The sequence below is a fragment of the Pseudorca crassidens genome, chromosome 11, assembly GCF_039906515.1.
Source record: "Pseudorca crassidens isolate mPseCra1 chromosome 11, mPseCra1.hap1, whole genome shotgun sequence".
Lineage (NCBI taxonomy): Eukaryota > Metazoa > Chordata > Mammalia > Artiodactyla > Delphinidae > Pseudorca > Pseudorca crassidens.
The window spans coordinates 88040174-88064297 of NC_090306.1; the positions used below are offsets into that span (position 1 = coordinate 88040174).

General features: G+C 42.6%; 1 protein-coding gene across 1 annotated transcript in view; it reads left to right on the forward strand.

Moving 5' to 3' along the window:
- Nucleotides 1–2853: 2853 nt before the first annotated feature.
- The window catches only part of STAB2 (stabilin 2), a 166039-nt gene continuing 144768 nt past the window's right edge, over nt 2854–24124 (forward strand). Inside the window, exons 1-3 of the mRNA XM_067697744.1 lie at nt 2854–2931; nt 6862–6995; nt 9469–9584. Coding sequence (XP_067553845.1) covers nt 2854–2931; nt 6862–6995; nt 9469–9584 — 328 coding nt within the window. The remainder of the gene's footprint in view (nt 2932–6861; nt 6996–9468; nt 9585–24124) is intronic.

Below are 24124 nucleotides of genomic sequence, written 5' to 3' on the forward strand. Positions count from 1 at the left end.
CGTCCTGCACCACTTTTTCATGACCTTGTAATATATTGGTCTCTGTGCGATAGTGGAATCTTTGGTTTTGCATCAGAGTAAAATAAACCCAACACATTTGGGAAAAAAAAAAATCCTTGTCTGAAAACAACTTTGAATGGTTAAGAGACAAACTATAACAATCAGCAAAAAGGAATATGGACCGCAGTAGAGAAAATGACATGCCACCCCGTGAGGGACACACAGATCAGCAGAACTGTGTCAACCCGGGACAGAGGAAATCCAGAGCTACCTCACAGCTACACTGGGCTAAGGGTGTAGATTTGTGTAGCTGTTGTCTGTGACATTAGCATATTCTAATAATAATATTAAGAATGGTTGAGCACCCACTATGTGCTAGGCACCATTTTAAGCACTTGTTCATTGCAGGGAGGCAGTGGTAGGGATTTGAAATAACTTGAAGAACCTCTGTTCATAGCAATCGAATGAGCCTCACAGAAATAAAACTATTCAATTCCTAAACAAATCCACGTGTTTAGAAATGTTTCTAATGCAACTAGTAGATAAAGTCTATGAACAGGTCCTGAACTGCGGAATCCCCACGGCCCCTGGCAAGCAAACTTCTACATTCTGGTAATTTAAAAATGCAACATTCAACCTGCTAAAATCTAGGATAGTATTTCCCTAGTATTGCAAGAGCAATAGAACATAGATCTGGAGGTGCTAAGGTTAGTTTGCAAAGAGAAAACATCCCTTGGTCTAAAAGTTCTGGAAAATACTGCCTTAAGCAAAGTTGAACTGTTTTTGTTTGGTTTTGTTACCTTATGTTTTACTGAGGGATGTCTCAGAACCTTTAATGAGCTAACCAGCATGGTCAATCCCTAAGAAAAGGATGGCAGAGGCAGGGTTTTCCAAATTATCTGATAGAATTCTTCCCCAGCACCCCCTGCAGCATCTTTCACAACTATTTAGGAAATGCAAGTATGGTTCATTCTCCCCCCTCCAGGAATCTAACCCATTCCAAGACCCAGACACTTATCCATGTTCTTCAGAGAGAAAACAATCAGAAAAAAGCTTCCAATTTCTCTCCTTCACGTATTAGTTAAGGTAACACAGCTGCTATAACAGATTAACCTCAGTCTCATTGACTTCACACAATAAAATGTTTTCCTTAAGCAGCAGTCATCCATGAAAGTGGAATCACCTAGGAAGCTTTGAAAAATACGATTTCTGTGCCCCACCCCCAGACGTACTGATCTGATTGTTCTGAAGTAGGGTAGACATTGGGAAAAAAAAAAAAATTAAGCTTCTCCAAAATTCTAAATGAGGTTGAAATCCACCGAACCAAGGGATTGTAAGGACTTCCTCATCTGGCGTCTTCTCATTCAGACCTTTGGGTTAGCCTCTGAAGGGCTCATCTGTACCAGAATTTTCTTGGATTATTGATCAATATAATGTAATGTTATTTCAAAAATCCAGAGAGAAAGATTTTGCAGAGTAAGGATTATTTAACCAAAGCTAGTCTCTAACTGCCAGTCTCCCAATCGACTCAGTGTCATGAGATGTACCCTCATAAGCCTGTCTTGTTGATTAGCACAGACGTTATCCTTTGTGTTACTCGGCCTGACAGTTTTCTATCATGTCAATGAGATCGGAGCACCACCTGCTATTTATTCATTAGCTATTGTTTTAAGCAGTAGAGGGTAGTGGTTAACAGTACTGGATCTAGCGTCACCCAGTTTGAAAACTGGATCCTCACTTACTAGCTGTGTGACCTTGGAAAAGTTGTTGCCTAACCTCTCTGCCTCAGTTGCCACATCTATAAAATGGGGAGAACAATCCTATTTCACCAAGAATTATGAGGATTAAATAGTTAATCCATGGAGAAGTCTAACATAGTGAGAAACACATAGTAAGTTTTCAACAAATGTTGGCTATTGTTATTTTTCTTACTTTCAAATGCAGGTCTCTGCTCTAAGCTGCTGGGGACACAGAAGATGAAGGCTAGCCCCTCTCTGCAAGGAATTCACAACTGGGCACAGGAGACAGACATATAAACCAGAGAATTATGATGGATATGACTGGGCTTTTGTAGAATGATGCGCAAAATGCTGGGAAGGTCTCCAAGTTGATATTGGAGGAGCAGGACAGGAAGCCTTCTTGGAAGAGATGCCATTAGATCCGGGCCTCGAAGGGTAAGATGAGATCTGTAGACTCAGTTATTTGTTACTGAAGTGACCTGGAATAGGGGAGAGGATGGGTCAAAAACCCAACCAATGGCATCTGCAAAGAGACATTTCTTTGTGGTAGAGTTTGCCACCATCCTCGTCCAAGTCAAGGACCCGGCCTTCTGCAACATCCCCTCCATGCCTGGAACTGTGCCCATTTATGGGCATCCCTGCTTAAACTGCCTGATGGCAAGCTCAGACCTTTGCATTCAGGGGCAGAGGCCTGCAGTTTTCCATGGTATGGCTGCGTGAATGTTGGCAGGGCCTGGGGCCAGAAGTAGGCAGGACCAGAGGCGGATGGGCAGGGCAATAGGAGGCAGGAGCTTTTTCTTGGGAGTTTCATAAGGCACCCAAAATTCCGGTCCATGTCTCTGCCTCAGCGCCTCGAGGATATCCTGTCATTGAGCCAGACGTGTATACAGTTGAGAGTGGCCGATTTCACCACGACCTCTAGATTGGCCATTTTTCCTGTCTAGAGGCAGTTCTCACAGATCATCTGTTTCAATCCAGGAAAAGGAGAGGAAGAGATTTAAAAGCAAACACTGAAATGAGAAAGAATTCACTGGGCGTTCATCAGACTAAGTTAATGTAGCTAAATAGTCCTGACAGGTGCCTGACGTGGAGAAGAAGCAAATATTTCCTCACCATGCTACAAATTTTAATACTTCTTTTTCTTGGATTGGCGGCACAAACTCTCTGTTCCCTGCCTGAGACTGCAGAGCAGGTAAGATGAAACTTGCGTTTTTTTAAAATATGTTTACGTTCACGATTGTGTACATAAACTTTTTTGCTTTCCTACGTTGTCCTAGGTAAATGGTACTATCTGGACTTCACAAAATAGAAAGCTTGTGGAGAATAGGATTCTAATGGGGATCTGTCTGAAGGGGTGCGAACCCAGTTCTATTCCTGCGTCAAAATGCCATTGTTGGGATCTCTGATTTAAGTGCTAACATCCCTCTATCTATTGTGGATTTTGCTATCCTTTTTGTCAGTCTGCTTTACTGAATACCTCCCATTGCATCATTCTGAATGTAGAAAATAACAATGGCTGTAGAGAGCTGAGTAGAGAGGAGCTCTGGGGAATTCCAGGTTGGGTGATAACTGATGGAGAAACACAGTGTCACCAAATGTGCCGGGAATCCATCCATCTACCTACCGCGAGTTGAGCAGAAGTACCCAGGGCAGTCGAATGGCCAGTCCTTGTGGATGACGCCAGCACTCCTGCCTGCCCAGCAGGCTCGCGTGAGCTGTCATCCTATAGCAGGTTCAATACCAGTTCTGCAGCAAGTCCAGGCTAAAGGAGGGTATGGGAGGGACTCTCCTGGCAGTCCAGTGGTTAGGACTCCATGCTTCCACAGCAGGGGGCATGGGTTCAATCCCTGGGTGGGGAACTAAGATCCTGCATGCTGCACAGACAAAACTAAAAGTAAATAAAGCGGAGGTATGTGAGAGGCAATCTGAGTGATTTATTTAAAATGTATTTCACGAGATAGGATTTCTGCTCTATTAATAATAAAACATAACCATGATTCTGCATCTGTGCCAGGCAATTAGTTTTACATACATATACACTCTTCTTTCATATTCCTTTCCATTATGGTTTATCACAAGATACTGAGCATAGGTCTCTGTGCCGTACAGTAGGACCTTGTGATTTATCCATTCTCCATAGAATAGTTTGCATCTGCCAACCCCAGGCTCCCAGTCCATCCCTCCCCTATCCCCCCACCCCCTTCGCAACCACGATTCTGTTCCCTGTATCTGTGAATCTGTTTTGTGCCAGACACATTTTTATCAACACCAGTTTTACTCCAGTTGGCTATACTCTGATGAGGTTTTTCACTGAAACATTGGAAGATGGCATAAGGGTTAAGTGCTCCAGCTATGAGGTTAGATAGGGGCACGTTTGAACTGGGGCTTCTCTTTGTTTAACAGCTATTTGAGGACCAGTCACTGCTCCATGGCTTACTAGCTGTTGAACCCTGAGCATGTTACTTGGTCCCTCTAAGCCTCAGTTTCTCCCCATCATTGCTCCACAGACAGCAGTCATTATCATCCACGTCACCACCATCATCATCATTGTGGAGTGCTTGCTTTAGTATACAAGTCAGGCCTTGACTGATTTTAAAGCTGAGTTTACTTTTTAGACGGGACTGTGTGAGAGAGAGAATGAGCCTTTCCATTGGAAAAGGACAGTCTGAAGATCGAGGGGTTCCTCGAAGAGAGAGTATTCTGGCTTACTAAGAAAAGAGAAAGTACTGTCACCCCATAAACTTGTCCAAATGGGAAACCCTAATGTAAAGAAAATCCTACTTAAAAGAAGTGTAGGTATGCCCTAACCATTAAAGGGAATCAATTCAAACAATATCTAAGAGCGGCTTTTATTATTTCACAAAGAACATTCTAGTGTTGTTTTGGTTCATAATGATCACCAAATGAAAGCTGCCAGTAAAAACAGATTTTGTTTTCTATACACCACTGTACAGTATGGGGAAGAGCAATGACTGATCAAGGAATCATAAGGCCACTAACTGACAGTGTGACCTTGGGCAAGTCACTGGACCTACCCCCACCTCAGTTTTCTCCCCACTAAAATGAGGATGATGATACCTCCCCTACTTGTCTTTAGGGTGGTCAAGATCAAATAAGATGATGCCTTTGGAAGTGTGCATAACCATATATTGCCCTGTAAATGTAAGCTTTCTTCTTAGGCAGCCTTTACGTATTTCAATGAACTTAGAAGTAGTTATTTTCCCACCACCCGTAACCTAATGCTGGGCCCAGGGGATAAGCTGTGGGATGACAAAGAATTAGGAGAAGTGGACCTCTCCAGCAAGGGGTTTTTAAGTGGAGAGAAAGACAACAGAATGTGCTCCACTGTCCAGCCATAGGGAGAAGTCGAGAAAAGGAAGAGAAATGAGTGTGGTTTTGTGGACGTGGTGTTACACGGGGTGTTGAGGTGTGGATAGCCAAGGGGAGGGGAAAGAACACTCCGATGAGGAGAGGCAACAAGCCAAACACAGGTAAGAACAGAAATGTCACAGGAACAAGCATTTATGGCCTATGATATTCTAGATACTGGACTAGGTGATTTGCACGTGTTATATCACTCAGGTCTCAGTAACCTGCAGGGTGGTTATTCATATCCCCCCTTTACAGATGATGGCAAAAAGTAAGGAATTCATTCAAGACTGTATGCTTAGCAACATACAAAAGTTGATTCTAAACTTAGGTCTTCTGAGCCTCAAGTTCAGTGTCTCTTCATCCTACAAAGCTGCTGCTTCTTAAGCTTGATGGGGAGATGAAGGAAACTTGAGAAAGAGGATCATATCCATGAAGGATCAGCAACAGGATCGTGCACAAGGGATCCTGAAGACGAGGCCAAAGAGTATCTGTGTCATTCATTTTAACAGTGAATTCTCTGCCACCTGATGTTGCCAAGTGATTATTTCTAGTGTGTCTGTGATTTCCCACAAGTCATTCATTCAGATGTCCATTGACAGACGAATGGACCAAGAAGATGTGGCACATATATACAATGGAATATTACTCAGCCCTAAAAAGAAACGAAATTGAGCTATTTGTAATGAGGTGGGTGGACCTAGAGTCTGTCATACAGGGTGAAGTAAGTAAGAAAGAGAAAAACAAATACGACATGCTAATGCATATATATGGAATCTAAAAAAAAAAGGGGGGGCACTGATGAACCTAGCTGCAGGGCAGGAATTAAAGTTGTAGACATAGAGAATGGACTTGAGGACACGGGGTGGGAGGGGGAAACTGGGGCGAAGTGAGAGTAGCATCAACATATATACACTACCAAATGTAAAGTAGTTAGCTAGTGGGAAGCAGCCGCATAGCACAGGGAGATCAGCTCCGTGCTTTGCGATGATCTAGAGGGGTGGGACAGGGAGGGTGGGAGGGAGACGCAAGAGGGAGGGGATGTGGGGACATATGTATGCATATGGCTGACTCACTTTGTTGTACAACAGAAACTAACACAGTATTGTGAAGCAATTAACTCCAATAAAGATCTATTAAAAAAAAAGTCAAATATTTACTAAACACTACTATGTGCTAGATGCTGCTCTAGGTGCTTAAGGTACAGCAGAGAACAAGACAGGAAAAGATCTCTGCTCTTACGTAACCCACGTTCTAGCTGGATTATCATCAAAAGATTGCAAACATCTTTGGAGCAGGAACTGTATGCTTCACAGCATTTAGCACCCAAACTAGACTATTCCTATGGAATCAATGCTGAAAGAATATTCTTGAGACCTATTGATCTGTGATCAATTGATCTTGAATAACCTGCTTACAATTTCCCATTTGAAAAGTGTACCCTGCCGTATACTTCCGGTTTCGCATTTGGATATGTGTAAATAGCGACATTGCTCTACTTTGCTAGACTCCAGACTTGAGATCAGTTATGGCAAGTGGGTGGTATAAGCAGCACCTTCCCTTGCCCACAGCCGTGGTAGACATTGCTTGTTGATTCCAACACTCCTTGCAGATAAGAGGGAAAGACCCACCAGTCATTACCAATCAACCTCATTGCCATCCCTGTCGTTTCATTTACATGAAGCTAATGGAGAAGATTGGTCAACCCAGGCTCTGCTAATGGGACTTGATTTTTTTTGTAATGTTTTCACAGGCAAAAAGATGTGATAAGAAGTCTCGCCTTACAATTAGGACTGAGTGCCGATCCTGCTCATTCAACTTTGGAATGAAATGCCCAGATGGTTACACCAAGATTACCAATGGCACCATAGGGATCCGAGATTGCAGGTACCCATTATGAGAAAATATGTGTGCTGGAGTCTTGGAACTCAAAGGATTGTGAATCCAAATTGAAACCTCCCAATTCAAAAACTACGAAGCGGGCTTCCCTGGTGGGGCAGTGGTTGAGAGTCCGCCTGCCGATGTAGGGGATACGGGTTCGTGCCGTAGTCCAGGAGGATCCCACATGCCGCGGAGCGGCTGGGCCCGTGAGCCATGGCCACTGAGCCTGCGCGTCCGGAGCCTGTGCTCCGCAACGGGAGAGGCCACAACAGTGAGAGGCCCGCGTACCGGGAAAAAAAAAAAAAAAAAACTACGAAGCATTTCCATGATTTTCTCTTACTCTAAGGTTATATTGAACCCAAACTTAAGTAACTTACAACTATGACCTTGAGTCTAAAAAATATATTACAATTCATGTTTTCATACAAAATTGCACCAAAATATTCTGCCTTCATCTTGCCCTTCTTTATTTTGAAAATCTGGGGTTTGTTTCCTTTGGAAAAGGTTCTAGTCAGAACATGTTAAAAGCCTTGGGTCTGATAGTCATCTTACAAACTAGCTATGCACCCTGATACTAATTAGAACCCAAAGAAGGGAGACAAAGGAATTACAGCTTTCTTGCATTGTATGTGAGTGTAGCATTTTTGAAGCCCTCTTATGATTCAAAGCTCTCATAATTCAAGGTTAATCCTTGCAAAGGATGACAAGCAGTTCTGCCTGCCAGCTCGTGGATGCAGCCATGCAGCTCAAATGCAAACACAAATTTTAATTTACTCAGTCTACTAATTCAAAAATTAGTACTCAATGAGTTTGTTTTTAATTCAGGGGTGAAGAATTAGAAGAATTTTGTGTAAAATGAAACCATTAACACTGTGAGATCACACTGTTTTAAATTCACATTTGCTTAATGCGACTGTGCTATAGCCTAAAACCCCAAGTCATCATTTTTAATAGACATTTCCCAACATTACCTGGCCTGGAATTAGCAAGCATACACAGCAGTTAACCACTTAGTTACCAAAGTGGGCATACATTTGTAACCAGATCCCCTGAGAAAGTACATCAGAAAGCTTTGGGGTTCAAGGTTAAAATTATATGGGGACTTTACTGAGAACTCTTTATACTGATTTTTTATTTTCACGGCCAAAGTGCGTATTTGGTTGTGTATCCCACCCCACCTTCCCCCCACTTCCCACACACACAGCAGATAAGATTATTGCATTCAGGCTGTCTGTTTCAGAATTGAGAACTTTGATCTGTCATTCAGCTATGCTGAAACAAACCCAAGACTGGTGTTTTTATATAAATTTTTTAAATTGTAGTTGAACTCCAATGTTGTGTTAGTTTCAGGTGTACAGCAAAGTGATTCAATTATAAATATACATATATATATATTCTTTTTCATATTCTTTTCCCTTATCGTTTATTACAAGATACTGAATACAGTTCCCTGTGTTATACAGTAGGTCCTTATTATTTATCTATTTTATATATAGTAGTGTGTATCTGTTAATCCCAAACTCCTAATTTATCCTCCCCCCTCCCACTTTCCCCTTTGGTAACCATAGGTTTGTTTTCTATGCCAGGACTTGTTCTTGAGGGGACAGTTTGGTTCTCTCTTGGGCTCCCCCTGTCCCTTTCTTTGTGAAGAGATGTCCCTGCCAATATGCTCAACCTTTCAAAGAAATCATCAACTCTATCTCCAACTCAACTGCCCATAAAGCCAGTAGCTCTTTGGTGAATCAGCTACATTCCAGGGACTGGTTTAGGAGCACAACCTTGAACTCACCATCACACTATTCTTAACAGCCCCATAGTAAGAAATGATATTCATGGCTCTAGATATACTGAAGTCAAGTCCTAGAATAAGTCATCCATACAGAGATCCCTGTAAATAGACAAGCATTTAACCTCTGTAGACTAGCTATTCCAGAACTGTTCCTCAGCTGGTGGTACAAAAACGGTTCTAAGGAACTCACGATTATAGCAAGAAAATGGTGGCAAATTTTGCTCACTACATTACAACACCTCTCAGAAATTTTCTATCTATGGTATATGCAAAACATGTGCAAATCCTGAATGGTCAGTTTATTTTAAATCCCCAGGTACTGTGCATCACAAAACTCTTGATCTTTCCCTTCTTGCATTGGCTGCTAGGACACTCAGTGACAAGTCTGAAGCCCACCTCTAGTATGTGCCTAGAACCTAGCATCATTTCTTTCATCTACTAACCTCACTTCTAACATTTTAGATATCTCACCCTTACTTTCATCCTTCCCTGATTTTTTCACGTTTCTTACAATTAAAGATGAATCATGATCATGCTTTATTTTACCTAGGAAGCAAAATGTGCTCAATCTACATATTTTAAAATACAGGCAAGTATAAAGGCCTAAATAAAAATCTATGGAAATCTCGCTGCCCAGAGTTCACTGTGTTGCCCTAATTATGGGTTAATGTCCTCTCTTTACCCTCCAAGGTACACCTTTGAGGTCAGAACATACTCGCTGTCTCTCCCTGGATGCCGCCATATCTGTAGGAAGGACTATCTCCAGCCTCAGTGCTGTCCAGGCCACTGGGGCCCAGACTGCATGGGTAAGTGTCACAACACTTTCCTTTGATGGTATTTGGTTCTCAATGTCTCGTTTTACAGAAAATCAAGAGGAAGGAAGCCTGATAAAAGAGAATGTTAGCATCTTTTTCTAGAAATTTCCATTTCCGTCTATATGTAGAAAATCTTTCTAGCCCTGTCAGCTTTTATATCGATATCTGCTTTCCTCCATTTAGAGATCTCTCTTTAAGACAATTCCTTTACAAGTCAGAAAAGGGGACAATTGAAAGGATATCCATTTCTATAAAAAAGATTATTGACCATAGAGAGGAAGTAAGACTGCTGGGCTATTATAACCTCAATACAATTTTCTTTAAGAAAATATTTGATTACAATACCTCAAAGACTGTAGTTATTGTTTAGCAACCAAGATAATCATTAACTCTTCTAAAACTTTGTCTTAGGATGCAATATCAAACTCTGTAAAGGTCAGGTTCCATTGTAAGAAAAACCACTAATCAAACCTGAGTCAATGGTATAGTTAGACTCCTCTGGTCAAGCATAGCATCTGTCAGCTGAAATTGAACTTCTATCCTGATTAAAGATGTTAACACTCAAGTAGTGACTAAGTCCCTGATATGACGTGCAAATTACGTGAGATCCCTTTTGGGGCAGGAGTGATAGTAAAAATCAGGCGTTTTAATCATGAATTTACCATTTGTTTTCCATCTTCTAAGATGTAATGAAAACATCTCCTTAAGGATCTAAATACTTAAAGGGAGAGATTACTTCTCTTTTGCTTTGTTTTTCTCGTTGAAATAACATAAGCAAATTGTACACAGCTTGTAAAGTTTAGAAAGGTTTAAAGAAAGAAAAAATAGTGACCTGTATTCTGCCGCACATAGAAAACTATAAGTAGTTTGGCTTATTTCCTTGGTGTTTTTCTTTTTCCATATGGCTTCTAAATAGTTGAGCCCACATTATATGCATAATGTTTCCTCCTATTTTCTTAACTAATGATTAAATGAATAATAGTATCCATTTACTCCATATTGCTGACATTAGGTAATAGAGAAGTAGTTGGCCTATATAATCATTTCATTCTTAAAGCTAAACTTTAAGTTAGACTTTTTTATCCCCATTTTTCCTATGAGGAATCTGATTTAAAGATGATCTCTGTCTCCTTCGGGCTGGTAAGTGAAGCAAGTTCAAGTTCAGGGCTTCCTGGCACCAAAGCCTGCTCTCTTTCTACTCTGTCCCACTGCCTGGAGCAGAACTTGTCTTAAAAAAAGAAAAAGAGAGAGGTAGAGTCCCCAACGTGTTTCTAATTTCTCTTTTGTTCTGTATTTTGTATTTTATTTTTTCCCATTTTTTAATTTTTTTATTATTTTTTATATAAATTTTTTTATTTTTATTTATTTATTATTTTTGGCTGTGTTGGGTCTTCGTTGCTGTGCGTGGGCTTTCTCTAGTCGCAGCGAGCGGGGGCTACTCTTCGTTGCGGTGTGCGGGCTTCTCGTCGCGGTGGCTTCTCTTGTTGCAGAACACAGGCTCTAGAGTGCGTGGGCTTCAGTAGATGTGGCGCTTGGGCTCAGTAGTTGTGGCTCGTGGGCTCTAGAGCACAGGCTCCGTAGTTGTGGCACATGGGCTTAGTTGCTCCACAGCATGTGGGATCTTCCCAGACCAGGGCTCAAACCTGTGTCCCCTGCACTGGCAGGCGGATTCTTAACTACTGCGCCACCCGGGAGGCCCCCCATTTTTTTAAATTGAGGTATAGCTGCTGTACAATATTATATGTTACAGGTATACAATATAGTGATTCACAATCTTTAAAGGTTACACTCCACTTAGAGTTATAAAATACTGGCTATGTTCCCTGTGTTGTACAATAATTGTAACTTATTTTATACCTAATAGTTTGTACCTCTGAATCTGCTACCCCAGTATTGCCCCTCCCCCCTTTCTTTTCCCCCACTGGTAACCACTAGTTTATTCTCTATATCTGTGAGGTTGCTTATATTCACTAGTTTGTTGTATTTTTTAGACTCCACATATAAGTGATATCTTACAGTATTTGTTTTTCTCTGTCTGACTTATTTTGCTGAGCATAATACCCTCCAAGTTCATCCATGTTGTTGCAAATGGCAAAATTTCATTCTTTTTTTATGGCTGAGTCATATTCCAGTGTGTGTGTGTGTGTGTGTGTGTGTGTGTGTGTGTGTATATATATATATACACCTCATCTTCTTTATGCAGTCGTCTGTTGACGGATACTTAGATTGCTTTCATATCTTGGTAATTGTAAATAATGCTGCTATGAATATTGGGGTGCATGTCTTTTTCGAATTAGTGTTTTTGTTTTTCCCAGACATATACCCAGGGGTGGAGTCGCTGGATCATATGGTAGTTCTGTTTTTATTTTTTTTGAGGAACCTCCATACAGTTTTCCACAGTGGCTACACAAATTTACATCCCCACCAACAGTGTACGAAGGTTTCCTTTTCACCACATCCTCGCCAACATTTGTTATCTGTGTTTTTTTGGTGATAGCCGTTCTGGCAGGTGTGAGGTGACATCTCATTGTGGTTTTGATTTGCATTTCCCTGATGATGAGCGATGTTGAGCATTGCAGTTTCTCTTTCGATTGGTAGGTCCCTTCAGCCTTCCCAGTCAATGTCTGGATTATGCTCCTTACCCTGGAAAGGTCAAGGTTTTGGGGTTTAGGATACCCTGGCCCTTCTGTGTTAACCACTCTGCTCTGTTTCACCCCAGCACACGGGCACTTTATGTTTCAAAGCATTTGTCACATCAGAATCAAGCGATTAACCCAGAGTTCACGAACTTTTTTAGCATCAGATAGGGTCATGGTCACATCCAGTTCATATAGTCATCAGAATAAAATTGAATTTTTTATTTGCTTTTCTCTTTCTAACCCATGGAAACTAATGTGATCTTAAGTTAATTAGACACACCGTAGACAAGAAAAGGCTTTGTCTAAGATGCAGTAATGAAAGTGAGCACATCCAGCGTAGTGAATGACAGAATGACTTGCTGCTTCTCCAAGTCTCCTGAGCTGTCAAATGCGGGTAAAAAGTCCTACTCTACAAAACTCTAGGAGGGATTTTAAAACCTCAATATAGAGGAAAGTACTTAGCGGAGTCTATAACATAAAGAAGGCACTCTGTAGACATTTTATGAATAAATGAATGAGCGAATCACAATCAAAACAGACCTCTGATCATGAGAGGCGAATAAAGTGACTCCCTTTCCCTGAGCCCTTCTTAAACAGTGGGTTACTCGAAAAAATAGGCGCAGCCAACAGGATTCAGGATCTTCAGTGGGTTTCATGCATCGCTCTGGGCTATGCAAAAATTGTGCACTACTCACCCCTACAGTCAAAGGAGTCTGCAGGGTTCCTTGAATGTTCAGGTCTTTCCTTGTGATAGGTCTCGAGGCCAGAGAAGCAAAACGCGAAAACCAAGGCTGTCCTCTCATTGGGGCAAAAGGGCACTTCCCTTTATCTTCATCTCCCAAACATACTAAATGTCTCAAAAGACTTCCTTCCTTTGGCTCAGGAAAGAGATCAATGCTCTACTCTGCCACGTATTTCACGTCTCCCACTCTGTGGTGATGACAAGTGAGATCTTGGCTATCGCTGTACATTTCTGCAAGGATAAGCCCATTTTGGAGCTGCTGACGTATGTTCATCTTTCTTTTTGAGGAAGCACAAGCTCTGGAATAGCCTTCTTTCCAAGTCAAGGGCAGAACCCACTTCCTTTCTGACGCACTGACAAAGACATTCACACTTAACACCTCTGGGTTATTTATTTTTATTTTTTTTTTCTTTCCAGTACGCGGGCCTCTCACTGTTGTGGCCTCTCCCGTTGCGGAGCACAGGCTCCGGACGCCCAGGCCCAGCGGCCATGGCTCACGGGCCCAGCCGCTCCGCGGCATGTGGGATCCTCCCGGACCGGGGAATGAACCCGCGTCCCCTGAATCGGCAGGCGGACTCTCAACCACTGCGCCACCAGGGAAGCCCTGGGTTACTTTTTAAATTATTTTAATAGTACCTTATTCAAAACCAGAAAACTCGACGATCAATTCCGAAAACTTAGAAAACAAAGAGAAGCACAATGAAAAAAATTAGTTATCTTCTAAAGTTAGGAATAAGGCATGAATTCTCACCTGAGGAAAAAATATGTCATCCTGATGTAAGGAAGGTGTTTCTACTCAGGTTTAACTTGCTTTTCCCTCATTGAAACTTCTACAGCTTTGTCAGATCTGCATATGGGAGTCTCATATGTGTGTTATTAGCAGAGAAACGTATTTTTAAGCTTGAAACTTAAATCACATTTGAACAACCAATATTCTGTTTCAGAGGAAATACTTTTTTAAAATTTGAACATCCCAGTTCTTTATTATCCCATGGTGAACGGTAACAGATCTGTGCAAAAACTCAGAGTAATGGAAAAAGAATGTGGGCAGAGGGTTACACAGAAACTTGATTTTGGCCAAAGCAGTCTGATTATTTCAGAGAAAAATGGTCTTGATGCTCTGTGAGGCCAGTGTCATCAAATTATGCACATTTATTTTTTTGCATCATGTTATTTGCATTTCCAGACCTCTTTTTCTTTCCTCTTGTATGTTCCCTGCCGTTCACTGCCTGGGTTGCAGAAAATGGACTACGTGGATTTGAAACCAGTCTGTGAGGCATAAATAATGCTGAGTTCACGTGAGGAACCTATTTTCACAACAGTTTCCCAGGCAGACAGTTCCAACCAGAGCTATCAATGGAATATTTACGATTTTTAAAAACCAGGACATAGTCTCTGCCTAGCACTGTGCACCAGGCTTTGAAACAAAGGTGGAGACACTAGTAGCCACTTCTGGAGTTCCTGGGAGATAAAGTTACAGGGAGGTCCCTGGCCTCTTCCTGGCCAGGAAGTTCATTATCTGCCTTTAAAGGAACAGAACAGCTGATGATTTGCTGACAGCTTGTCAGGGGTAAGCCTCCTGCGTGAGCAAAGTCACGATGCAAGAGACCCCCAGAGTAGCAGTGACCAAAGGGAAATGTGATAATTATTGAAAACAGCCTTATCAGCCGCTTGAGCCCTCCACCAGGCCTTAGAAACGTGCCCTTCGAACAGATTCTGGAAGAGCTCTTTCAAGTGTGGTTGCTGAGAATGTCAGTTTTTACCATCTTTTTTTTTTTTTTAAACATCTTTATTGGAGCATAATTGCTTTATAATGGTATGTTAGTTTCAGCTTCACAACAAAATGAATCAGTTATATATATACATATGTTCCCATATCTCTTCCCGCTTGCATCACCCTCCCTCCCACCCTCCCTATCCCACCCCTCCAGGCGGTCACACAGCACCGAGCTGATCTCCCTGTGCTATGCGGCCGCTTCCCACTAGCTATCTACCTTACGTTTGGTAGTGTATACATGTCCATGCCTCTTTATTGCTTTGTCACCGTTTACCCTTCCCCCTCCCCATAGCCTCAAGTCCATTCTCTAGTAAGTCTGTGTCTTTATTCCTGTTTCACCCCTAGGTTTTTCATGACATTTTTTTTTTCTTAAATTCCATATATATGTGTTAGCATACGGTATTTGTCTCTCTCTTTCTGACTTACTTCACTCTGTATGACAGACTCTAGGTCTATCCACCTCATTACAAATAGCTCAATTTCGTCTCTTTTTATGGCTGAGTAATACTCCATTGTATATATGTGCCACATCTTCTTTATCCATTCATCCGATGATGGACACTTAGGTTGTTTCCATCTCTGGGCTATTGTAAATAGAGCTGCAATGAACATTTTGGTACATGGCTCTTTTTGAATTATGGTTTTCTCAGGGTATATGCCCAGTAGTGGGATTGCTGGGTCATATGGTAGTTCTATTTGTAGCTTTTTAAGGAAGCTCCATACTGTTCTCCACAGTGGCTGTATCAATTTACATTCCCACCAACAGTGTAAGAGGGTTCCCTTTTCTCCACACCCTCTCCAGCATTTATTGTTTCTAGATTTTTTGATGATGGCCATTCTGACTGGTGTGAGATGATATCTCATTGTAGTTTTGATTTGCATTTCTCTAATGATTAGTGATGTTGAGCATTCTTTCATGTGTTTGTTGGCACTCTGTATATCTTCTTTGGAGAAATGTCTATTTAGGTCTTCTGCCCATTTTTGGATTGGGTTGTTTGTTCTTTTGTTATTAAGCTGCATGAGCTGCTTATAAATTTTGGAGATTAATCCTTTGTCAGTTGCTTCATTTGCAAATATTTTCTCCCATTCTGAGGGTTGTCTTTTGGTCTTCTTTATGGTTTCCTTTGCTGCGCAAAAGCTTTTAAGTTTCATTAGGTCCCATTTGTTTACTTTTGTTTTTATTTCCATTTCTCTAGGAGGTGGGTCAAAAAGGATCTTGCTGTGATTTATGTCATAGAGTGTTCTGCCTATGTTTTCCTCTAAGAGTTTGATAGTTTCTGGCCTTACATTTAGGTCTTTAATCCATTTTGAGCTTATTTTTGTGTATGGTGTTAGGGAGTGATCTAATCTCATACTTTTACATGTAGCTGTCCAATTTTCCCAGCACCACTTATTGAATAGGCTGTCCTTTCTCCACTGTACATTTCTGCCTCCTTTGTCAAAGATAAGGTGACCATATGTGCGTGGGTTTATCTCTGGGCTTTCTATCCTGTTCCATTGATCTATATTTCTGTTTTTGTGCCAGTACCATACTGTCTTGATTACTGTAGCTTTGTAGTATAGTCTGAAGTCAGGGAGCCTGATTCCTCCAGCTCCATTTTTCGTTCTCAAAATTGCTTTGGCTATTCGGGGTCTTTTGTGTTTCCATACAAATTGTGAGATTTTTTGTTCTAGTTCTGTGAAAAATGCCAGTGGTAGTTTCATAGGGATTGCATTGAATCTGTAGATTGCTTTGGGCAGTAGAGTCATTTTCACAATGTTGATTCTTCCAATCCAAGAACATGGTATATCTCTCCATATATTTGTATCATTTTTAATTTCTTTCATCAGTGTCCTATAATTTTCTGCATACAGGTCTTTTGTCTCCTTAGGTAGGTTTATTCCTAGGTATTTTATTCTTTTTGTTGCAATGGTAAATGGGAGTGTTTTCTTGATTTCACTTTCAGATTTTTCATCATTAGTGTATAGGAATGCCAGAGATTTCTGTGCATTAATTTTGTATCCTGCTACTTTACCAAATTCATTGGTTAGCTCTAGTAGTTTTCTGGTAGCATCTTTAGGGTTCTGTATGTATAGTATCATGTCATCTGCAAACAGTGACAGCTTTACTTCTTCTTTTCCGATTTGGATTCCTTTTATTTCCTTTTCTTCTCTGATTGCTGTGGCTAAAACTTCCAAAACTATGTTGAATAAGAGTGGTGAGAGTGGGCAACCTTGTCTTGTTCCTGATCTTAGTGGAAATGCTTTCAGTTTTTCACCATTGAGGACGATGTTGGCTGTGGGTTTGTCATATATGGCCTTTATTATGTTGAGGAAAGTTCCCTCTATGCCTACTTTCTGCAGGGTTTTTATCATAAATGGGTGTTGAATTTTGTCAAAAGCTTTCTCTGCATCTGTTGAGATGATCATATGGTTTTTCTCCTTCAATTTGTTAATATGGTGTATCACGTTGATTGATTTGCGTATATTGAAGAATCCCTGCATTCCTGGAATAAACCCCACTTGATCATGGTGTATGATCCGTTTAATGTGCTGTTGGATTCTGTTTGCTAGTATTTTGTTGAGGATCTTTGCATCTATGTTCATCAGTGATATTGGCCTGTAGTTTTCTTTCTTTGTGACATCCTTGTCTGGTTTTGGTATCAGGGTGATGGTGGCCTCGTAGAATGAGTTGGGGAGTGTTCCTCCCTCTGCTATATTTTGGAAGAGTCTGAGAAGGATAGGTGATAGCTCTTCTCTAAATGTTTGATAGAATTCGCCTGTGAAGCCATCTGGTCCTGGGCTTTTGCTTGTTGGAAGATTTTTAATCACAGTTTCAATTTCAGTGCTTGTGATTGGTCTGTTCATATTTTCTATTTCTTCCTGATTCAGTCTTGGCAGGTTGTGCCTTTCTAAGAATTTGTCCATTTCTTCCAGGTTGTCCATTTTATTGGCATAGAGTTGCTTGTAGTAATCTCTCATGATCTTTTGTATTTCTGCAGTGTCAGTTGTTACTTCTCCTTTTTCATTTCTAATTCTATTGATTTGAGTCTTCTCCCTTTTTTTCTTGATGAGTCTGGCTAATGGTTTATCAATTTTATTTATCCTTTCAAAGAACCAGCTTTTAGTTTTACTGATCTTTGCTATCGTTTCCTTCATTTCTTTTTCATTTATTTCTGATCTGATTTTTATGATTTCTTTCCTCCTGCTAACTTTGGGGTTTTTTTGTTCTTCTTTCTCTAATTGCTTTAGGTGCAAGGTTAGGTTGTTTATTCGAGATGTTTCCTGTTTCTTAAGTAGGATTGTATTGCTATAAACTTCCCTCTTAGAACTGCTTTTGCTGCATCCCATAGATTTTGAGTCGTTGTGTCTCCATTGTCATTTGTTTCTAGGTATTTTTTGATTTCCTCTTTGATTTCTTCAGTGATCACTTCGTTATTAAGTAGTGTATTGTTTAGCCTCCATGTGTTTGTATTTTTTACAGATCTTCTCCTGTGATTGATATCGAGTCTCATAGCGTTGTGGTCGGAAAAGATACTTGATACAATTTCAATTTTCTTAAATTTACCAAGGCTTGATTTGTGACCCAAGATATGATCTATCCTGGAGAATGTTCCATGAGCACTTGAGAAAAATGTGTATTCTGTTGTTTTTGGATGGAATGTCCTATAAATATCAATTAACTCCATCTCATTTAATGTATCATTTAAAGCTTGTGTTTCCTTATTTATTTTCATTTTGGATGATCTGTCCATGGGTGAAAGTGGGGTGTTAAAGTCCCCTACTATGAATGTGTTACTGTCGATTTCCCCTTTTATGGTTGTCAGTATTTGCCTTATGTATTGAGGTGCACCTATGTTGGGTGCATAAATATTTACAATTGTTATATCTTCCTCTTGGATCGATCCCTTGATCATTATGTAGTGTCCTTCTTTGTCTCTTCTAATAGTCTTTGTTTTAAAGTCTATTTTGTCTGATATGAGAATTGCTACTCCAGCTTTCTTTTGGTTTCCATTTGCATGAAATACCTTTTTCCATCCCCTTACTTTCAGTCTGTATGTGTCTCTAGGTCTGAAGTGGGTCTCTTGTAGACAGCAAATATATGGGTCTTGTTTTTGTATCCATTCAGCCAATCTGTGTCTTTTGGTGGGAGCATTTAGTCCATTTACATTTAAGGTAATTATCGATATGTGTGTTCCCATTCCCATTTTCTTAATTGTTTTGGGTTTGTTATTGTAGGTCTTTTCCTTCTTTTGTGTTTCTTGCCTAGAGAAGTTCCTTTAGCAGTTGTTGTAGAGCTGGTTTGGTGGTGCTGAACTCTCTCAGCTTTTGCTTGTCTCTAAAGGTTTTAATTTCTCCATCAAATCTGAATGAGATCCTTGCTGGGTAGAGTAATCTTGGTTGCAGGTTTTTCTCCTTCAACACTTTCAATATGTCCTGCCACTCCCTTCTGGCTTGCAGAGTTTCTGCTGAAAGATCAGCTGTTAACCTTATGGGGATTCCCTTGTGTGTTATTTGTTGTTTTTCCCTTGCTGCTTTTAATATGTTTTCTTTGTATTTAATTTTTGACAGTTTGATTAATATGTGTCTTGGCGTATTTCTCCTTGGATTTATCCTGTATGGGACTCTCTGTGCTTCCTGGACTTGATTAACTATTTCCTTTCCCATATTAGGGAAGTTTTCAACTATAATCTCTTCAAATATTTTCTCAGTCCCTTTCTTTTTCTCTTCTTCTTCTGGAACCCCTATAATTCGAATGTTGGTACGTTTAATGTTGTCCCAGAGGTCTCTGAGACTGTCCTCAGTTCTTTTCATTCTTTTTTCTTTATTCTGCTCTGCAGTAGTTATTTCCACTATTTTATCTTCCAGGTCACTTATCCGTTCTTCTGCCTCAGTTATTCTGCTATTGATCCCATCTAGAGTACTTTTAATTTCATTTATTGTGTTGTTCATCGTTGCTTGTTTCATCTTTAGTTCTTCTAGGTCCTTGTTAACTGATTCTTGCATTTTGTCCATTCTATTGTCCATTCTATCTCCAAGATTTCGGATCAACCTTACTATCATTATTCTGAATTCTTTTTCAGGTAGACTGCCTATTTCCTCTTCATTTGTTAGGTCTGATGGGTTTTTATCTTGCTCCTTCATCTGCTGTGTGTTTTTCTGTCTTTTCATTTTGCTTATCTTACTGTGTTTGGGGTCTCCTTTTTTGCAGGCTGAAGGTTCGTAGTTCCTGTTGTTTTTTGTGTCTGTCCCCAGTGGCTAAGGTTGGTTCAGTGGGTTGTGTAGGCTTCCTGGTGGAGGGTACTAGTGCCTGTGTTCTGGTGGATGAGGCTAGATCTTGTCTTTCTGGTGGGCAGGTCCACGTCTGGTGGTGTGTTTTGGGGTGTCTGTAGACTTATTATGATTTTGGGCCGCCTCTCTGCTAATGGGTGGGGTTGTGTTCCTGTCTTGCTAGTTGTTTGGCATAGGATGTCCAGCACTGTAGCTTGCTGGTCGTTGAGTGAAGCTGGGTGCTGGCGTTGAGATGGAGATCTCTCGGAAATTTTTGCTGTTTGATATTATGTGCAGCTGGGAGGTCTCTTGTGGATCAGTGTCCTGAAGTTGGCTCTCCCACCTCAGAGGCACAGCACTGACTCCTGGCTGCAGCACCAAGAGCCTTTCATCCACAGGGCTCCTTAATTTGGGATGATTCGTTGTCTATTCAGGTATTCCACAGATGCAGGGTATATCAAGTTGATTGTGGAGCTTTAATCCGCTGCTTCTGAGGCTGCTGGGAGAGATTTCCCTTTCTCTTCTTTGTTCTCACAGTTCCCAGGGGCTCAGCTTTGGATTTGGCCCCGCCTGTGCGTGTAGGTCGCCGGAGGGCGTCTGTTCTTTGCTCAGACAGGACGGGGTTAAAGGAGCCGCTGATTCGGGGGCTCTGGCTCACTCAGGCCCGGGGGGGTAGGGAGGGGCACGGAGTGTGGGGCGGGCCTGCGGCGGCAGAGGCCGGCGAGAAGTTGCAGCCTGAGGCGCGCCTGTGCGTTCTCCCGGGGGAGTTGTCCCTGGATCCCGGGACCCTGGCAGTGGCGGGCTGCACAGGCTCCCCGGAAGGGCGTGTGGCTAGTGACCTGTGTTCGCACACAGGCCTCCCGGTGGCGGCAGCAGCGGCCCTAGCGTCTCATGTCTGTCTCTGGGCTCCGCACTTTTAGCCGCGGCTCGCGCCCGTCCCCGGAGCTCTCTCAAGCAGCGTTCTTAATCCCCTCTCCTCGTGCACCAGGAAACAAAGAGGGACGTAAAAGTCTCTTGCCTCTTCGGCAGTTCCAGACTTCTCCCCGGACTCTCTCCCGGCCAGCCGCGGCGCACCAACGCCCTGCAGGCTGTGTTCACGCCGCCAACCTCAGTCCTCTCCCGGCGCTCCAACAAAAGCCGGAGCCTCAGCTCCCAGTCCCGCCCGCCCCGGCGGGCGAGCAGACAAGCCTCTCGGCTGGCGAGTTCCGGTCGGCCCGATCCTCTGCGCTGGAATCTGTCTGCTTTGCCCTCCGCAGCCCTGTTGCTGTGCTCTCCTCCGCGGCTCCCAAGCTCCCCCACTCCGCCTCCCGAAGCCTCCACCCGCGAAGGGGCTTCCTAGTGTGTGGACACTTTTCCTCCTTCACAGCTCTCTCCCGCTGGTGCAGGACCCGTCCCTATCCTTTTGTCTCTGTTTAGTTTTTTCTTTTGCCCTACCCAGGTACGTGGGGGGTTTCTTGCCTTTTGGGAGGTCTGAGGTCTTCTGCCAGCATTCAGTAGATGCTCTGTAGGAGTTGTTCCATGCGTAGATCAAGAGGTCATTTCTGACTGGTGTGTTCTAGGAAAGCATCTGAGTGTAAGGAACTGTGTTTAACCAATCTTCAATTTTGTCTCCTGGAGGTAGCTTCATAGTCTATTGTTCTTCATGACTCTTGACTTCACCTTCTGGGAAGTCCTTCCTTTTCCAATATCCTGTTTGGGAGAAACTTCTGTTTTTGGATGCCAAACAGCTTCCTTATCCAATATCTGTTCCCAAATATTTCAGTTCACAGTTCTGCATTCTTGCTCACATCCTTCATTATGCGCATCCTTTTCTGACACCTTATCTGAGAGTAGGAAGGGGTTTAAGAAGTTAGCAGCAGTTCTCAAATGTATCTGTCATTCAGGTAGAAGTTGTCACTGGTCCCTTGTGGAGCTCTCTGTGAAGCTGCTTGGATGTCTTCAATGACATGGCATCTGCCTTCCCCAGAATGAGTGACCCCAAACCGGCTTCGGCGGCTCCCACTCCAGCGGCTCCAGCTCCAGCGGCTCCGCCCCCGCGCCCTCACAGACCTTCTTTACCATCTTTTTTTGCCTGATGGGGACCTGAGGTGATAGAAAGTGATTTGAGAAGCAGGAAAGAAATGTACACTTTTACTTTAAACTTTTTATTTTAAACCCGAACAAGTTGTTTTCATAAATTGTTAAAGCATTCAGTTTAGGACAACACATGAAGGACTCTGTATACTCTCACATTCCTGCTGTCTTTTTTCCAAAGTTCCTTCCGGGCTTGGCCAACTCATAAAGGTCGAGCATTTCTTGAGCCCCTACTGCTTGCTGCACATAATCACCTATATGACAAGCCCAGTCCATAACCCCAAGGAGCTCACAGACTAATGAGGGAGAGGGACACAAAAGCAGATGAGGAGAAACAGTCACACTTGAGGGTCCAGGTGAGGACTCTGGGACTTTGAGGGGGTTTGCAGCTCGCCCAACGAGAGCCAGCTAATAAGTGCAGAGCAGGGTAGGAAACAAGGGCCGTCCCACTGCAGAGCCCCAGCTCCAACCTGTCCCTGTCTCCTTACCCAAACACCTGGGTGTGTGGCCAAGTCAGCTGCTGGGAAGGCAGCCCTCCCGCCATGAGCCTGCTCCTGGCAAACTTGCTTCCATTAGCTGGGTGCCTGTCCCTGCATGGAGTTGATTCCATGACACCCGAGTTCCCCCTAGTTCCAATCTAGCCCTGAGGGGCAGTGTGGTTTTACTGTAAGATTGTAGACCCTGAAGTCAGATTGCCCGGCTTCCACTCTCAGCTTTACCACATTCTCCTTCTGGGACCTTGCAAGTTACTTCCCCTCCCCGCCCAGTTGCCAGATTTAGCAAATAACAATGAAGGATACCCAGTTAAATCAACTGCAGATAAGCAACAAATATGCCTACAGTATTGGGGACATGCTTATTCTAAACATTTATTCATTGTTTATCTGCAATTGAAATTTCACTGGCATCCTATATTTTATCTGGTAAACCAATCTCTCAGTCTCGGTTTTCTCACGTGTCAAATGGAGATGGTGATGCTGATACGACTACCTCCAAAGGCGGTGCTGAGGACTGAGTGAACTCGTCCGTGTAAAGAACGTAGGATGCGCCTGGCAGGTGGTAGGCATTCAGAATATGCCACTTACCGTTTCTGTCTTTTGTGGTTCTCAGATCACTGGCTGGCCTCTTGACTTCAGGAGGTGTGTCTTGGATTGGTTTTTTATTCTAAGGTACTGATCTTATGTAGCCTGGCTTAGTGTTAAGGACTCAGAATCTTGAGTCAGGCCTGATCACAATGGTAGTTCCAACCGTCACCAGCCCTGTGATCTTGGGAAAGTTCCTCTGCTCTCTGAGCCTCAGTTTCCTTATCTATAACCTGGGGAGGAGGACGGGAATGGTAGCTTCCCGTACGGTTGTTGTCAGAAGGAGACCGTGCATGCAAACTGCTTAGAAATAGTAAATGCTCAACAAATCCTCTCCGTCTATTATTGAGCTGATAACTATCTCCCTGCTCAGTTTGGTAAGGACATTTCTGTGCATCTCATTTTTTATGTAGCTTATGATCCCTTGGGTTTATTACTTTTCTTTGCACCATTGTCTGCCTTTCCGTGGACCCCGTGGGTCACCCTGATGCCTCAGGTCAAAGCAAAGGCCTACCCCTTCAGGAACGTGGGGACAGTAGGGGCTTAGTCCGCTCGAGCTGCTATAACAGAATACCATAACAACAGACATGTATTTCTCATAGTTCTGAGGACTGGGAAGTCCAAGATCAAGGTGCCAGCAGGTCCAGTTCCTGTTGCGGGCCCTCCTCCTGGCTTGTCGACAGTTGCCTTCTCTCTATGTCCTCAAGTGGCAGAGAGAGAGCTCTGCTCCCTCTTTTTCTCATAAGAGCTCTAGTCCCATCACGGGGTCCCCACCCTCATGATCTCGTTTAAACCTAATGACGTCCCAAAGGCCTCCCCTCCAAATGTCATCACACTGGACGTCAGGGCATTAGCATACGGATTTGGGGGGCATAGATATTCAGTCCATAGCAGTAAGCATTCACTTTGCCCTTTAGCCTGCTGACTCACAAGCCACTGGCAGAGAGCCCTGGCCAGAACGAGGAACA